At 40.4% G+C, this 19,542-nt stretch overlaps 1 protein-coding gene across 2 annotated transcripts in view; it reads right to left on the bottom strand.

Annotated features, from left to right (window-relative positions):
* Nucleotides 1-19,542, bottom strand: part of MCM10 (minichromosome maintenance 10 replication initiation factor) — a 40,529-nt gene extending 20,987 nt beyond the window's left edge. Inside the window, exons 1-5 of one of the 2 annotated variants that reach the window (XM_036908087.2) lie at nucleotides 19,441-19,542; nucleotides 14,931-15,269; nucleotides 14,039-14,140; nucleotides 13,780-13,920; nucleotides 11,581-11,752 (exon numbers count right to left, since the gene is read on the bottom strand). In XM_036908087.2, coding sequence (XP_036763982.2) covers nucleotides 11,581-11,752; nucleotides 13,780-13,920; nucleotides 14,039-14,140; nucleotides 14,931-15,269; nucleotides 19,441-19,447 — 761 coding nt within the window. In that variant the 5' untranslated portion in view covers nucleotides 19,448-19,542. The remainder of the gene's footprint in view (nucleotides 1-11,580; nucleotides 11,753-13,779; nucleotides 13,921-14,038; nucleotides 14,141-14,930; nucleotides 15,270-19,440) is intronic. The other variant, XM_036908088.2, reaches the window with a different exon arrangement.

Genomic DNA, 19,542 nt, shown 5'->3' with positions numbered 1-19,542 from the left:
ATTCTAATAAGAGATTACTGGCATGGGGGGGCAGAGAAAAATATGGAGGAGTAGGAATGCAAGGAGGAAACCACCTCCCAAAAACACATAAAAGAAAAAATAAAGCAAATACAACTAAACCTGAAAATGACCTGAAGACTGTAGAATCACCTACAACTGAGGAAGAAGAGAAGCCCACACAGCAAAGTGTAAAGTGGCAGAGCTGCAACTGAGAGCAGGGCCAAGGCCCTCCCCCAATCCCAGCCCACAGCCAGGGGAAAGAGAAATGGAGTGGGGAGAAGATAGGAGCCCAGGAGCACTGCACACCTGGCCCTGGAGATCGACTCAGGGAGTACGAGCCCACATTACATTGGGTTCTGATGATTAGCAGAGTTGGAACACCCTGGTGGAACACTCTGGGATGCTCAGACTCCAGCCGCTTACGGAGAACAGGCAAGCTCCACTGGTTCCCATGAGACAAAAGCTGAGACAGCAGTTTGTAAGACTTGCCAGCAATGGGAGGGTTGCTAAAGGGGTATGGTGGGACAGAGCTCTCTCATCAGGAGAAAGGGCAGGAGGACCATACCTCCCCAGCTCTCCCTCTGCCCAACAGGTCGGGAACTACTGGGAGCCCCAGATGCTTCACCACCCTCACTGGCAACGCAGTCCCAAGTCACCTCCCTGCACCCATTGTTGGTGAGCCAACCCACTCAGCCCAGCAGCAGCATCAGACTCTGCTGCTGGCAGGCAGAGAGAGATTCTTCCAGCTTTCTAGGCTCCATTTCAGCCCAACAGGGGAGGTGCCTGCAGGAGCCAGCCCAAAGAGCTCCTTCCATCTCGCAGATGTTCAAGCCAGTGCTGTGCATCTGGCATGGGCAGAGCTGCACATCAGCCCTCTCACCCCACTAACCCTGCAACCCTGCAACCCTGCCATTGCTGCAGGACAGGCAGAGGGTGCCCCGTCCACAGAGATCCTAGCAGAGACTTCCGCTGGGATCACAAAGGCAGGGCTGAAGCAAACTGCCTGCACAGACTCAGACCACTAGTAAGATGGACAGAAAGGCAGCCCTGCCCACTGCACACCAAAACCTGGGAATCCAACAATACAGAACCAGACACTGGAGAGTAAAGAATCTTGAGCTCCAGGCACCACAGGACACCTCCTTCATAAAGCTATTCTTCTACAGGCCACAAAGCACAACAGAGCCATCTAATACCAAAGAAGAAACACAGAAACCCTGACAAAATGAAGAGGCAGAGGAATATGTTCCAAACAAAACTACAGGACAAGGCACCTGAAGGCTAAGTGAAACAGAGATCACCAGTCTTGATAAAGCTATCAAAGTAAAAGTTATAAACATGCTCACAGATTTACAGAAAAATATTCAAGATCTCAGAGAGGACTTCAACAAAGAGACAGAAGATCTGAAAAAGAGGCACTCAGAGCTGAAGAACAGAGTATCTGAAATTAAATAAACAATGGAGAGATTGAAGAGGAGATTACTGCAAATAGAGGAGACAGTGAATGAGATGAAAATTGGAGAACAGGAACACAATGAAGCTGAGGCACAGAGAGAAAAAAGGATCTCTAGGAATGAGAGAATGATAAGAGAGCTGTGTGACCAATCCAATGAAACAATATTCACATAACAGGGATACCAGAAGGAGAAGAGAGAAACAAAGGGATAGAAAGTCTCTTTTAGGAAATAATTGTTGAAAACTCCCCCAATCTAGGAACAGAAACAGACAATCAGTTCATGTGAGTGCAGAAAGCCCTTAACAAAAGGAAAAGGAACTCCAGGAAGACAACACCAAGACATTTAACAATTAAAATGGTAAAGATAAAGGATCAGCAGAGGTTATTGAAAGCAGTCAGAGAGTGAAAAAAGATTACTTATAAAGAAAATCCCATCAAGCTATCAGCAGACATCTCAGCAGAAAATTACAGGACAGAAGGGAGTGGCATGATATATCTAATGTAATGAAACAGAAAGACCTCCAATCAAGAATCCTCTATCTGGCAAGATTATCACTTAAATTTGAAGAAGGGAATAAACAATTTCCAGATGAACAAAAGTTGAAGGAATTCACCACCATTAAGCCAGCCTTATATGATATGTTAAAGGGAAAGTTGGAAATGGAAATGTTCCTAAGGCTAAATAGCTTTCACTAGTGAAAATAAACCCACAGTAAAGGTAGTAAACCAATTAATTACCAAATAACTACAAAGTTAAAGCAAAAGAAGCAAAATCAGTTGTATACAAAACAAATCAAGGAATACAAAAAAAGTGCAGATTATGACATCTAATACATAAAGTGTGGAAGAGGGAGGAAAGAAGAAAAAGTACTTAAGATTGTGTTTGAAACAGAGTAATCAACAACTTAATAGAGACTGTTATATAGTTAGGAAGCTATCCTTGAACCTCTGGTACCAACAAAATGAAAGCCTACAATAGATGCACAGAAAAAATTTAAAAAGAAATCCAGTGAGGAAAAAGATGGCAGTGCACATAAAAATCACATAAAACATGAAAATACACCAAATACAACTAATCCTGCAAAACCAGCCTGAAGATTGCAGAACAGACTGCCTACATCTGGTGAAAAGAGAAGACCTCACAGAAAACGGTAAAGCAGCAAAGCCACAATCTGGCAGGACACAAGCCCTCCCCCGACCCCAGCCCACAGGTGGGATGAACATAAAACACAGGGGAGGGAGTCCAGGACAGCTGAACACCCAGCCCTGGAGATCTGCTCCAGGAGCACAAACCCACATTACATAGTGCTCTGGAGATTAGTGGGGCTGGAAAGCAAAGATGGGTGGAATACTTGGAAAGACTGAGATTCCATTCACTTGTGGAGAACAGGTACGTACAATCAACACCCAGGACAAAAGAAAGGTGGGCAGTTTTAAAGGCTTCACAGCAGTGAAAGTGATGCTAAAGGAGCAAAGATTACACAGAGCATCCTGCTCAGGAGAAAGGGCAGTTAGACAAAATTGTCCCAGCCCACACAGCCCAGTGGGTTGGGACATCTCAGGAGCTTCAGATGATCCATTCTCCCCTAGCTGGCAATGCAGCCCCAAGGCCCACTACTGCGATACACAGCCCCTACCACTCCTACCTACTGGCAGGAATCGGTCCCGCATACCTGCTGCCCCTGCCATCGCGCAGGCCAGCCAGAGGGTGGCCCTGCCTACAGCAGCTACAGGGTTATAGCACAAAGGCTCTTCCCTGTGCGCTCAGCCCACTGGACCTGGCAGTAGAGGCAGGCCTTACAGCTCAAAAGGCAGGAAAGAGGACACCATCTACACAAATCTATTATCCTATAAGAAACACTAAAAAAAAAAAAAAATGAAGAGATAGGAATTTTCTCCAAACAGAAACTCAAGAAAAAACTCCAGGAAGAGGGCTTAGTGAAACTGAAATCACCAGTCCTTTCCTTGAAGATTTCAAAGTAACAGTCATAAACATGCTCATGGAGCTACAGAAAAATATTCAGTCTCAGGTAGCACTGCAACAAAGAGATAGAAACTTTGAAAGAATAATAAGAGAGCTGGGTGACCAATCCAAACAGAACAATATTTACATTATTGGGATACCAGAAGAAGAAGAAAGGGATAGAAAGTTTCTTCGAGGAAATAATTGTTGAAAACTTCCCCAATTTGGGGAAGGAAATAGTCTCTCAGGTCATAGAAGTGCAGAGATCTCCCAACACAAGGAACCCTAGGAAGACAACACCAAGATATATAATAATTAAAATGACAAAGAATAAAAACAAGGAGAGAGTATTGAGAGAAGCAACAGAGAGAAAAGCCATCACTAATAAAGGAATAGCCATCAGGCTATCAGCAGACATCTTAGCAGAAACCTTACAGGCCAGAAGGGAGTGGCATGATACATTTAATGCAATGAAACAGAAGGATGTTGAAGAATACTCTACCCAGCAAGATTATCATTTAATTTTGTAGCAGGCATTCCCAGATAAGCAAAAGTTGAGGAAATTACCAATGAAAAACTGTCTCTACAGTGTATCTTAAAGGGACTGCTCTAGATGGAAGTGCTCCTAAGGTTAAATAACTGTCACCAGAGAAAATAAAACCACAGTACAGGAAGTAGACCAGTTAAATTACTAAGCAAATACAAAATTAAATCAACTACTCATAAAGTTAGTGAAGGGATACATAAAGAGTACAGAATATGACACCTAATACAAAAAGACTGGGGGAGAAAGGAGGAGAAGAAGGTGAGAAAAAAAAGAACCTTTGGATTGTGCTTGAAATAGCATAATAAGTGAGTTAAGACAAACTGTTAGATAGTAAGGAAGCTGCCCTTGAAACTTTGGTAACCACAAATCTAAAGCCTACTCCCAATGACAATAAGCACATATCTATTGATAATCACCCTAATGTAAATGGACTGAATGCACCATTCAAAAGATATGGAGTTACAGAATGGATAAAAAAACAAGACCCATCTATGTGCCTACAAGAGACTCACTTCAAACCCAAAGGCATACACAGACTAAAAGTAAAGGATTGGAAAAAGATATTTCATGCAAATAATAGGGAGAAAAAGCAGGAGTTACAGTACTTGGACAAAACAGATTTCAAAACAAAGTAACAGAGACAAAGAAGGACATTACATAATGATAAGGAGGTCAGACCAACAAGAGGATATAACCATGATAAATATCTATGCACCCAATATAGGAGTACCTAAATATGTGAAACAATTACTAACAGAATTAAACAGGGAAATAGAATGCAATGCATTCATTTTAGAAGAATTCAACACACAACACACTTCAAAGGACACATCAACTAGACAGAAAATAAGTAAGGAGGCAGAGGCACTGAAAAACACATTAGAACAGATGGTACTAACAGACATCTGCAGAATACTCCACCCAAGAGCAACAGGATACAAATTCTTCTCAAATGCACATGGAACATTTTCCAGAATAGATCACATACTAGGCCACAAAAACAGCCTCAGTAAATTCAGAAAGATTGAAGTGCCAACCAGCTTCTCAGACCACAACGGTACGAAACTAGAAATAAATTATTCAAAGAAAACGAAAAAGCCCACAAAAACATGGAGGCTTAACAACATGCTCCAAAATAATCAATGGTTCAATGAACAAATAAACAAACAGAGATCAAGTAATATATGAAGACAAATGAAAACAACAACTCAATACCCCAAACCTGGTGGGAAGCTAAGAAGGTAGTTCTAAGAGGAAAGTACACTGCAATACAGGCTTACCTCAAGAAAGAACAATCCCAAATGAATAGTCTAAACTCACAATTAACGAAATTAGAAAAAGAAGAACAAATGAGGCCCAAAGTCAGTATAAGGAGGGACATAATAAAGTCCAGAGAAGAATAAAGCAATAGAAAGAATCCATGAAACCAGGAGCTGATTATTTGAGAAAATAAACAAAATAGATAAACCCCTAGCCAAACTTATCAAAAAAAAAGTGTACACATATAAACAGAATTAAAAATGAGAAAGGAAAAATCATGATGGACACCACAGAAATACAAAGAATTATTAGAGAATACTATGAAACATTATATGCTAAAAAAATGGATAACCTAGAAAAATGGACAACTTTCTATAAAAATACAAGCCTCCAAGACTGACCCAGGGAGAAACAGAATATCTGAACAGACCAATTACCAGCAATGTAATTGAATTGGTAATCAAAAACTACTTAAGAACAAAATTCCTGGGTAAGGTGTCTTCACTGCTGAATTTTATCAAACATTTAGAGAGGACCTAATACACATCCTCCTTAGTTTTCCAAAAATAGAAGAGGAGGGAATACTTCCATACTCATTCCATGAGGCCAGCATCACTCTAATACCAAAACCAGGCAAAGAGACCACAAAAAAATTACAAAACAATATCCCTGATAAACATAGATGCAAAAATACACAACAAAATATCAGCAAACTGAATCCAAAAATACATAAAAAATATCATCCATCATGATCCAGTAGGGTTTATTCCAAGATGTAAGGTTGGTACAATATTTGAAAATCCATCAACATCATACACCACATCAACAAAAATGACAAGAATCACACGATCATCTCAATAGATGCTGAAGAAGCATTTGACACAATTCAACATTCAGTCATGATAAAAACTCCGAACAAAATGGGAATAGACAGTAAGTACCTCAACATAAAAAGGCCATATATAACAAACCCACAGCCAACATCATAAATAACAGCAAAAAGCTAAAAGCTTTTCCTCTAAGATTGGGAATAAGACAAGGATGCACACAATACCCACTTTTATTCAACATAGTACTGGAGGTCCTAGCCACAGCAATCAGACAACACAAAGAAATAAAAGACATCCAGATGGGTAAGGAAGAAGTTAAACTATCACTGTTTGTAGATGACATGATACTGCACATAGAAAACCCTATGGAATCCACCAAAAAACTACTAGAACTAATAACTGAATTCATCAAAGTAGCAGGATACAAAACTAATTCACAGAAATCTGTTGTATTCCTATATACTAATGATGAAGTAGCAGAAAGAGGAATCAGGAAAACAATTCCACTTACAATGGCATTGAAAAGAATAAAATACCTAGGAAAAAGCCTAACCAAGGAGGTGAAAGACCTATCTATACCCTGAAAACTACAAGACACTCATGAGAGAAATTAAAGACACCAATAAACAGAAATACATCCCCATGTTCTTGGCTAGGAAGAATAAATATTGTCAAAATGGCCATCCTGCCTAAAGCAATCTACAGATTCAATGCAATGCCTACCAAATACAGCATTATTCAAAGAACTAGAACAAATAGTTGTATTATTAATATGGAACCACAAAAGACCCCGAATAGCCAAAGCAATCCAGAGAAGGAAGAAGCTGGGGGAATTGCACTCCCCAACTTCAAGCTCTACTACAAAGCCACAGTAATCAAAACAATTTGGTACTGGTACAAAAACAGACACGCAGATCAACAGAACAGAGTCCAGATACAAACCCATGTGTATGTGGTGAATTAATATAGAATAACAGAATGATGAATACACAATGGAGAAAAGACAGCCTCTTCAACAACTGCTGCTAGGAAAACCGGACAGCTACATGCAAGAGAATGAAACTGGATTGCTGTCTACCTCCATATATAAAAGTAAACTCAAAATGAATCAGAGACCTGAATGTAAGTCATGACACCATAAAACCCACGTAAGAAAATATAGGCAAAAATCTCTTGTAGATAAACATGAGCTACTTTTTCCTGAACATGTCTCCTTGGGCAAGAGAAGTTAAAGCAAAAATGAACAAATGGAACTACATCAAACTATAAGTTTCTGTACAGCAAAAGAAACCATCAGCAGAACAAAAAGGCATCCTACAATATGGGAGAATATATTCGTAAACAACTTATCCGATAAACGGTTAGCATCCAATATATATAAAGAACTCACACGTCTCAACACCCAAAAAACAAAAAACCTGATTAAAAATGGGTGGAGGATCTGAACAGACACTTCTCCAAAGAAGAAATTCAGATGGCCAGCAGGCACATGAAAAGATGCTCCACATTGCTAATCATCAGGGAAACGCAAATTAAAACCACAATGGATTATAACCTTATGCTAGTTAGGATGGCCAACATTTGAAAGAAGAAACAAATGGTGGTGAGGATGTGGAAGTATAGGAACCCTTCTATACTGCTGGTGGGAATGTAAATTTGTTCAACCACTGTGGAAGGCAATACGGAGGTTCTTCAAAAAAATAAAAACGGGGGAAATTCAAGATGGTGGCTTGAGAGGTGAGACGGAGAACTCCTCCCAAAACCACAAATAGTACAAAAGTATAGTTAATGAATACAACTAACCCTGAAACAGCAAAACGAAAGAAGGCTGAACAAGACTGCATACAAACCTCAAAGAACAGAGGAGACCTCATGAAACAGGGTAATGTAGGAAAGCCTTAATCGGGGGGACCCAGGCCCTTCCCCCACCCAAGCTCACCAGCAGGAGGAAGAGAAATGGAGTGGGGTGGTAGGGGGGGAGTGGAAGCTTGGGGCTGCTGAACACCTGGCCCTGGAGATCTGCTTTGCAGGCAGAAACCTACATTGTGTGGTGCTCTAGATGTTGGGAAGCTCTGACAGGTAGAGTGTTTGAGAGACTGAGATTCCAGCTGTTTGTGGAGGAGGTGATCCACACCCGGCCGCTCTGTGTCAGAGGAAAGGCGGGCAGTCTGAGAGGCTTCCTAGCAGCAAGAGGGCTGCTGAAGAGGCAGGGTTTGCACAGAGCTTGCTGCATCGGGGAGGGGAAAGCTGGACAAGGTTGTCTGGGCGTGCTCTGCCCAGCTGGTTGGGAACTTTGAGGAGCTTCAGGTGCCCCATCCCCCTGGCTGCCTACTCAGCTCTGAGGCCCCACTCTGTGACACGCAGCCTGCTGCGCCTTCCTCCTAGCCTGCTGGCACTGGATCCCGAACCAGCACTCACTCTGCTGGCATCAGGCCAGCCACAGGGAGACCCTGCCTACAACAGCTAGAGAGGTAAAGCACCTGTGCGCTTGGCCCACTGGCTCTGACACTGGAGACAGGCACCGCAGATGGGAATTACGAAACAGCTCTTTCCTCACCCCAGGCACCAACTCCACTCCCCTATGACCCCCAACGTCACTCTAGCGGCTGAGCAGCTCCAGAGACTGGAGCTTCTGGGCATTAGTGGGCACCACACAGATATATGAAATGTCAAAAGAACATGGTTCAGACCAAAATCTCACAAACCCCAGAAAAAGGGCCAAATGAAACTGAACTCACCAATCTTCTGGAAAGAGAGTTCAAAATAAAAATTAAAAACATGCTTATGGAAGTACAGAAAAATATTCAAGAACTCAGGAATGAATTCAAGTCAGACATTCAATCATTAAGAAATTCCATATCTGAAATGAAACATACAATGGAGGGATTTAAAAGCAGATTAGATGTAGTAGAAGACACCGTAAATGGAATAGAAACTAAAAGAGGAATACAAAGAAGCTGAGGCACAGAGAAAAAAAAGAATCTCTAAGAATGAAAGAATATTGAGAGAACTGTGTGACCAATCCAAACGGAACAATATTTGCATTATACATTATAGGGGTACCAGAAGAAGAAGAGAGAGAAAAAGGGATACAAAGTGTCATTGAGGAGGTAATTGCTGAAAACCTCCCCAATATGGGGAAGGAGATAGTCTCTCAAGTCATGGAGGTGCACAGATCTCCCAACACAAGGGACCCAAGGAAGACAACATTAAGACATATAATAATTAAAATGGCAAAGATCAAGGATAAAGACAGACTTTTAAAAGGAGCTAGAGAAAGAAAAAGGATCACATACGAAGGAAAACCCATCAGGCTATCATCAGACTTCTCAACAGAAACCTTACAGGCCAGAAGGGAGTGGCATGATATACTTAATGCAATGAAGCAGAAGGTCCTTGAACCAAGAATACTCTACCTGGCAAGATTATCATTTAAATTTGAAGGCGGGATTAAACACTTTTCAGATAAGCAAAAGCTGAGAGAATTTACCTCCCACAATCTACCTCTACAGTGCATTTTGGAGGGACTCCTATAGATTGAAGTATTCCTAAGACTAAATAGATGTCACCTAAGGGATAGACAAAGAATACAGAATATAATTCATAACATACAAAGAACGAAGGAGGAGGAAAAAGGAGGAAAAAAAAGAAAAAATAAATAGAACCTTCAGGTTGTGTTTGTAATAGCATACTAAGTGCGTTAAATTAGACTTAGATAGTAAGGGAATTACCCTTGAACCTTTGGTAACCACAAATCCGAAGCCTGCAATGGCAATACGTACATACCTATCAATAATCACCATAAATGTAAATGATCTGAATGCACCAATCAAAAAACACAGAGTTACTGAATGGAAAAAAAAACAAGACCCATCTATGTGCTGCCTACAAGAGACTCACTTCAAACCCAAAGACATACACAGACTGAAAGTAAAGGGATGGAAAAAGATATTTCATGCAACTAATAGTGAGAAAAAAGCAGAAGTTGCAGTACTTGTATCATACAAAATAGACTTCAAAACAAAGAAAGTAACAAGAGACAAGGAAGGACATTACATAATGATAAAAGGATAGGTCCAACAAGAGGATATAACTATTATAAATATCTATGCACCCAACACAGGATCATCTACATATGTGAAACAGATACTTATATAATTAAAGGGGGAAATGTTATTCCTAAAAACATGTGAATTTGCAAATTGTTTTTCTCTGATAGAACATTACTATCAGTTTCAGGTTTGATCATATTCTATATGGAAGGACAAGACAAAACAGAAAAAAAACATGCCTTTTGATTATTTCAGAAACCTTTTGGAATACAAAGTCCCAGGGCAAACTCAGAACAGTGAAGAACACTCAGAAAGAAAACACTGACATAGGTGGAGAAATCCTTTTCTTTGCCTGATTTCTGTGAGTTAACAGATATAGGTTACTATCAGGTTACTATCCTTTGGAGAATTTTCATGGCCTAAGTTCCAAGTATAACAATTATAAAGAGACTTAAACAACTGTGTAATCCCCTAAATTTGTAGGCCACTCAGAAGCTTTGGTTGAGTAGTTTCGACTTTGTCTATCTCCATTCGATCCACACATGCAGTACATTTGGGTCAGAAACATCCTTCATTATCCATGGCGAGTTTCAACTGGAACTGGTTGGAACATGTGATTTCATGTGAGGACAGGGAGTTTACTTTGAAAATGAACCCTGCAGCACCCACAATGAGAACCATAGCTTTTACTGTTCTCTGTCCTTCAGACAATGTAGCACATGTAACTGAGATCCTGAATTTTTTTTCGATTTTGGAGAGTGCTACAATATACTTCTCCTGCATACTGGCAACTACTTATTCTCTCCCTGCTTGATAATATAGTTTAATAAGAGTTTAGCAGTTTTAGTTTAGATTGACAATGTTCAGATATTTTAAAGGGTTACACTTGGCTACTTAGATGGACTGTACTCAACACAATTTGGTCTCAAAGGATTACTGCTCTGCCCTGGGCTTCAGTAGAAGTATAATGGAGATGCAACAGAGTTGTGGCACAGAGCAGAGATTTAAAAGTCCTGGCTTTTAGCTGAACTGATCTTGGGATTTATTCCTATTTTAATTGAATATCTTAATTTTTCCATCTAACAGAAGCAAAGACTACAAATTGCCTTCAAAGTTCTTAGGAAGAAAAAAGATCATAGCTAAAGATCACATTACAAGAAGCAACTACTATCCTGGCTAAACATTACATATCTTTATGTACCTAAAAATAGTCTCTTATCACTGTTTCTGTCAGTTTCTGATTAAATATACTATCATCTGTCCACTTCCTTTTTTCAGATAATTATCTTTAATTCATTATATAAACAAGAACAATTCTTCCTTAAACATGTCACATGCAAACTGTAGTGAATGCTATAGCTAGTCTTATCGCCAAGTTTTGTCAAGGTCAAGAGCTGTTGGTGTTATGTGATCTGCTGCACACACATACTATTTTAGGGCCTATGAGCAAAAAGAGAGTTTTAGTTACTGACCTGAGCCTCAGGCCAGAGAAGGTTTCCACAGAGACCACCATCTGAGCCATCTCCCCAGAACTCCCGGGGGTCCCTGAACTCTGGTTTCTACTCGTTCTACCAGGTGTATTCCCAGGAGTAGTTCGGAGTGGTTGGGAGGATGTACTTGTCCATGCAGATGAGATTTTGGGCTCTAGAAAATTAACAAAGAAATGAAGTGAAAAGAAAACCACAGTGATACCTACAAAATCTGTTTTTATAAAATTATTTTTTGTAATTAACACATGCAATAGCCAAATCTTGAGAGAGCAAAGGGAACCCATGAGATCATTTCTGCACTACCCTCAAAATCTCTGTAGTCTAGTCCAAAAGAACTTTCGGTGATGATGGAAACGTTTTACACTGGCTGTCCAATATGGTGGCCACCAGCTACATGTGGCCACTTATCACTTAAAATTGAGTAGTATTTCTAAATAAATGAATGTCTAACATAACCTAATTTAAATTTAAATACCACATGTGGCTAGTGGCTGCTGTATTAGACAGCATAGCTCTAACACATCTGTTCCTTTGTGCAGTGATGTTTACTGAGTATTCACACTGTACAAGCACTGTGGTAGATTCTATCAAGGAGTAAGAGCCTTTTTCAGGAAGCAGTAACTAGTGGAGATTCATATACAGATCAAATTCTACCTAAAGCAAATCCAAAGTTAGCTCCCCCTCCCTTTTGTTTTTTGTTCCATTGCATTTCATTCCATTTTATCTGTGGGGTGGGAATGAGTTAGGGGGGCGAGTTTATTTTACTATTGCTTGCACAAAATATCCCTGATGTGGTTGCTTTCCACATTTTAGAAGTGTTTGATAATGCCCCTGAAGGCCAGAAAGCTTGGGTATTTTCCTTAATAAAATGCCACCTCCCTTAAATAAAACTGTGTTGTTTACCCTCAGATTTTGGATCACTGCTCCCAAGCTAGGGTCCAGGGTAACCCTAGAACTTTACAATCTCTAGAAACCCCAGGCCCTACACCCTCAAAACCAAAGCTTACATACACTGCCTAGTGAAATATCTCAGTAATGCCAAAGGTCATAAAGGCATGGGCACTATTCATAAGTATTTACACTAAATATATAATTTGTTGTGCAATAAATATAAACATTCAGAGGCTACAGCTATTCTCTATTATGTCACATGCCAGTGCTATTCAGAAGAGCCCTTTGAATATGAGCAGTCAGTAGAATGCTTACTCTAAGCTATGTTATCTCCAGACCATTTTGTCTTAGAATTTCCAAAGAATTATCACCTTGGGCAAACATAGGCATTATAACAAAAGAAATACACAGGGCTTAAAAATCGCTTTCATTTTCTGTGTGCTGAAATAGGTTTTTTTTTCTGAGTAACATTCTGTATCCCTGGCAAAGAAATCTTTTCTAAAGAATGGACCCTCTGATTTAAAACAACCTGGCTTCAAATAAAATTTGACCACTTTAAAAGGAAGTGGCCTTTATCTCATAAGCCTGAAAATTAAATCTCTAGCTTGTTAGCACGAGAACTCAATCCAGTGGTTATACTTTCTATAGTTAAAGGCAACTACAGGACTAGAGTAAAAAACAATTCAACTTATTATCTAGTAAATACCTTCTCTGTACATAAGGATTTTCTAAGTACTCTGAGACAAAGAGAAAGAGTAGAAGATACAAATATGACTCTCATTTCCAAGAAACTTATTTTTCTCAATGGACAGGTAACACACACACACACACACACACACACACACACACACACACACACAGACACACACACGACAGGTAAGACAGACCAACACACACACACACACCCCCAGTTAAGACAGACCGACACACACACACACACACACACACACACACACACAGTGCCATGATGTATCTTAAAGAACCACACACAGACACACACACACACACGACAGGTAAGACAGACCAACACACACACACACACCCCCAGTTAAGACAGACCGACACACACACACACACACACACACAGTGCCATGATGTATCTTAAAGAACCACACACACACACACACACACACACACACGACAGGTAAGACAGACCAACACACACACACACACACCCCCAGTTAAGACAGACCGACACACACACACACACACACACACACACACACAGTGCCATGATGTATCTTAAAGAACCAGAGCTCTGAGAAGCCAGGAAGGCCTTGAGTACTACACCTGCAGGTGAAACCTTTGGCGTCCGAGCGACCCGCTTGCGTTTTGGTAGAGTAGGGACATCAAGCTCTGCAGAAAAGCATGGTGACTCCTGAATTCTCTGAACTTTCTTCTCCTTGAGAAGGGCACGGGGAGACTTACCTACTTGATTGAAAGTAAAAGAAATGAATACAAAAAATTTACCAAGAGTTGCATACAAAGTAATGTTATAATTTCTTAAGAACAGAAATGCATACTAGTCCTAGATTTACAGTTTGATTACCAGGGGATTTATGAAGGGCTGGACTTGGAGGCTGTTTAATTGTCGCTACTTTTAGCTGTTCTTGTAAGGACTTCATTTGCTCTTGCAACTTCCTTAATTCATCTAGGAAAAAAAATATACTGACTTATGATCCAGAGCAGAAGAAATATTATGCACCAAGAAAATGCTGGAATTATTTTTGGTGTCCACTCCTCCCTCCTAAAACCTTTAGTTCCACCATATAATCAATCATACTGAGAACTCGTGATTATCTTTGTATTTCCAAGAGGTCCCATAGAGAAATAAACTTTGTAATTCTAATAATTAAACCTCTAATACCTAAGATAGTTATGAATTTGTACTACTGACAGATATCATAGGTACATATCCCCAGTTAACAAGTTTTTAGGGCAGGGAATGATTTTATTTCATTAATTGAATATCATAATTAATATAATAAATGCTGGCTCTTATGGTAAAACAAATAGCCAACCACTGAATTTTATTGTAATTTCAAAATATATAATAAAAGATGCCAGGAGTAAGAAAGGGCACCACTCAAAGTTCAGGAATGGTCTCCTGCTCAAAGAGACTGTATAGTAGCTTTGCAGTCTTATCCCTGGCACCATATGCATATAAATCCCAAAGTAATAGTTTTCTGTAATAGGCAAGAAAGGTGTTAGAGCCATTCTATGAAGGAAGGATCAAGTATAGTTGGCTGACAACAATATAAAGAGCCTCTGTATGCTGAAATGCTGGCCTTAAATGTTTGATCTACTAACTCATACAGTATTTTTTTTGCAATCATTTACCTCCCCCACTGGAATCAGCAGCAATTTTGATGAAAACTGTCACACTGGTGTTCTTCATCTAGTCTATCATAAAGAAATTAGAAAACCAGTAGCTAGGGTACCTTGCAACTCTTGATTAGTTTTCCCTTGACTGGGAGCCGGGGTAGAGAGGACTCTATCTTCAGTTGACTGCAAAGTAGGAACTTCTTCATCTGTTAAATCTCCCATGTCTCCAAAGAGAGTGGCCATATTTTCCTTTTGGTCTTCAGTCTTTCCCACTTCTCCATCATCAGCCTCTTCCGTGTATGATTCACCGTCACCATCAGCATCAAAGAGCTCATCAAATACGTCAGGTTTGCCGTCTTCCTGGAGCAAGGGGTTACTCTCTTCTAAATCACAAGCCAAGGCTGACTCATTCTCCTCCAGCAGTGCTGTCAGCAGAGACAACTCATCTTCCTCCCCTGGGGAGAAAAAAGGAAAAGGTTAGAAAGTAAGCCTCACTGAGAAAAATGGCTAATTACAAGCACAGTTAATTAAACACTCAATATTAACCAGGCAATTAAAAACGATTCCTGCCAATTCACCATTATACATGGTTCAGCTGTTGCTCTTACCTCTACCTTTCCTCTTCCCAAATACTTCTTAGAGGACACTGGGCTAAGGAAGAAAGGGACAGTATCTGTTTGGGGAACCACACAGGCACTGAGCTAGATCTTTCCACCTGTGTTACCTCAGCGAATGAGATAACTTCCTGCATACCAACTTTAATGAAATTCAATCCCCAAGGGAATAACTCAAAACCTACTACACATACATTTAGGCCCTAGATGTATATATTCCCCACTTTTTAGTTGAGAAACTTTAAAAAATATAGAATGTGCAAAGAATTATACAAAAAATACTTACAGTCCACACCCAGAATTAACATTCATTAACATTTACCATGTTTGCTTCTGGTCTTTACATTAAACAGTAAACTTAAAAGAAAAAGTTTAAAAAGTTTATCATGCCAAATCTTACCCAAATTTCTTACTACTGCTTTCATTCCCCATTGCAATAACTGTCATAATTTTGGTACATCATCCCATTTCACGCTTTTTATATAAATACATAGGTATTGATAATCCATACGTAGTATTTGGTTGACTTAAAAATATTTACAACAATCATTTCATAGGGTATACATGACGCTGTATCCAGTTTTACTCAACATTGCATGTAAGGTTGATCTAAATAAAACATAGTTTCACTTTGTTTTTTTCAACTGTTATCTAGTATTCCATAGTAAGACCATATCCCATTTTACCAATCCATTTTCCAACAAAGGACATATGGGCTATTTCCAACTTCTTCCCACTACAAACTATGCTGCAATCATGTATTCATCCTCTCATATATGCGTGTGTTTCTTGGGAACACCTATCAGAAGTGGAATCGCTGGACTGTTGGGCATGCACATTTCTCCCAACCATGTCACCAGTATCTGACACATAATGTAAGGCATCTCATTGTTCTGATTTGCATTTTGAGGATTCCTCATGAGGTAAAAATTATTTATGTTTGTCAGGCCATTGGATTTCTTCTTCCATGCTCATTTTTTTTCTCTACTTGGGCACTATTCCTTTATAAAATCAGAGGCATATAAAGCAAAAATATTAAGGCTATTTCATGCATCCCCCTCACTTAAAGGACCGGCTGAAGTCCAGAAAGGTGACGGACCTGTTGACCTGTTCAGGATCATGTGGTGAAACAGGTTAACACAGGAGCGTGCTTGGGGATGGAGATCTCTAGATCAGCAAATCCATGTTCTTCCCACCACTCTACATTTCCTCACCAGAAGGAATGGAGCCAAGAGCCAAAGTCAAGGCATAGAATCTGATGAAAGGGTCTAAAGCTTTAAGTCAGAGGTTGCTTAACAGTTAGTTTGGATCTTTTCATCAACAAAGACTCCGAGACTGCAGGGTGCAACAAGAGAGAAGAGGCAATCTGGCTCCCTGTGCTGTGGGTGAGACTGGCACACTCTGCAAGGGAAACAAGAGGCCCTTCTCTAATTCATTCCCTGCTACTAAAGGAGCACACCCCAGAAGCGGCCTGGTCCACACTGCTGGGAGCCCCAGGAGAAGAATGTTGACCAGTGGCTCCAAACTCTTGGCCTTGAACCCATCTTTCAGGACAGCACCAGGGCTAATGCCATGATGCCTCCCACCCTGGTTTACCTCAGTCACCACCAAAACCCATCTGTCTTCTCCATGAATGCTGACCCCATCTTATTGCCTCCTTGTCCTCCAACCCCTGGGATCTGTTCTCTGGAACCCAGAATACACTATCAGCAAGTCTCCTATATCCTCAGCGGCTCTTATGACAGAAATCTGGCTGCCCCTGTAGCCCTGTTGAGGGGAAGTTGTTTAGTCGTCCACACCTCACACTGTACATGGTAGAAGTGTTAAGCACGAACCAGGCATGCAACAAGTATTTGGTGATCAGCTCCAGGGCCCTGATGTCTTCTTTGCTTACTGCTGTCACTTTGGAACCATTTATCTTTCTTCAAGACACAGTTTGTGACATCTGATTTTTTCATTAGGAAGTCCTCCTGGTTGCCATCATCCATTATTTCCCTGTGGATGCCTACCTGCTCCCTCCACCTATACTGCCTTCACCATTCTCAGTTACTTCAACACCCGAAGGATAAGCCACCCAACATCCTAGTCTTTCAGTCTCTTCACTTCCTTACCTTCAATGATCTTGCCCTCGCCCCATATCAGCCACCTACTCCCAAGGTCATTCCTTGCCATCACAGTGAAGGCACAACCTGCCTCTGAGATCCTGATTTCAAGCATCCATCCTCCTATCCTTCCACCACACCATTCAAGTACTCCCACCCAGCATTTCTTCCACTTTGTTAAGATGTCTGATCCACCCACCCTCCTACAGCTCCTTTCACACCCCTCATCCCCTTTCCTCACACCTTTGCTGTGGATCCATGTTCCACCATTATAACCACTGCCCTCTAATGATTAACTCCCTTTCTCTTTCATGCCCTCATGTTCATCGACAAAATCTTGACTCTGATTAAATCCAACAGACTATCCATGCCTGCATCCCAACTGCTGAACTTTCCTTGAGAAAGACGTGCCTCAATGTTGAATGTACCCAATACTAAACGCACCCAACAGTACCTAAAAGGCATTCAATACATCCAATTCAAAAAGCCCTGTACTTCCCCAATACATTTGCTTTCCCGTTCACTAACTACTTCATACGGTCTGTCCTCATAACTCTGACACCCTCTCCTCCCTATTTATTCTTGGCTGATAAATTCTTGTCTCACAATTTACAGAGAAAAAAATTGAAGCAATCAGACTTTGTCATCTTTCACTACCAAATCTGAATATACATTCTCTGCTCTTCCTCCTATGACAACGGACCAGGTGTCTAGTCCTATTTACGGCCAATTCCTCCATTGTACACAGGATCCCTACCTCTCAGCTCAAGGACTTCAGCCTACCAATCATCACCAGCTCTTTCTCCCACATCACCCTTTCTCCTGTTTTCCACCACAGTTCTTTCAGCATACAGACTCATTTTAGTGTCTCCCATTTTAGCAACTTCTTTCCTACTTTATTATCTTGTTCTACTAGAATGTAAATAGGAATGCTGCCCAACAGTACATTCTTAGCACTAGGAAAGGTTAATTTCACCTACACTGGACCAAACTGTGACAGCATGACAAACAAAGGACATCATATTAGATACAGTGGTTTCTTAGAGAACACGTACCCATTCACACTTATTTCCATAACCATCTTACAGCAAACAGTCATACTTGATATTACATTGACTGCCCTGGGGGTACTTTGATGATTTTAGGAAACAGGAATCTACCATTATACCAAGAGTTCAATCAGCTTTACATATTATCACAGTGTCATCAATTTCAACATTTGGTTCTCTTTTTTTTTTTTAAGGGCAAAGTGTAATAAATTTGCTTTTTAAAAAACCCAGTTTCAGACAATGAACTCAGTTACACAACCAGAAAAATAACACATTTTATTTGTTAAGGTCTTTTCATAGCCAGCACAATCATTTCTGGGTTCCTCACAGGCTAAGCTCTGTCAGTCAGAGCAACATCTCTTTGGTAGATCAGTATTTTGTACACACACCTGCAAAATGAACATAATTTGAAAGGACTACAAGAATTTAAGATTGAGCTAGACACCAAAACAGATTTCAATATTAATCATGAACTCTGAAGTCAGACTACCTGGGTTCTAATCCCTGCTCTGACAGTTTCCCCTGTTAAGTTACTAAACATGTCTTCCTGTCTATAAAATATGGTTACTGAGAGGATTACATCAGTCAGTATAATAAAGGATCTTAAAGCAAAGCTTGGCATGTTGTAAGTACATGCCAACTATCATTACTATGACAGACAGCCACTGCTGCCTGGAGAAATCCCACCCGATTAAAATAAATAACATTCAGTGATTGAAGTGAGATCTCTCTTGAATCACTAAGATAATACGCGAGGGTAGGGTAGCTATTTTCATTATTTTGCAAATGGAACAAATACCAAGTCCATGGACAAAAGACTGATTTTCCACAAAACAGAAATTGAGAAAACCCAGGACTTACCATCCATGCTGCCAAGAGAACAGCTGTAGTAGAGAAGTTCAGAGGAGGATCAGGTGCCCAAGAGGTGGCAGTAATGTGGAATGTCAAATCTGGAATCTCCAC

The sequence above is a fragment of the Manis pentadactyla genome, chromosome 3 (assembly GCF_030020395.1).
Source record: "Manis pentadactyla isolate mManPen7 chromosome 3, mManPen7.hap1, whole genome shotgun sequence".
NCBI lineage: Eukaryota > Metazoa > Chordata > Mammalia > Pholidota > Manidae > Manis > Manis pentadactyla.
Note: the sequence above shows the minus strand (reverse complement) of the source record. Positions and strands in the feature narration are given on the sequence as shown.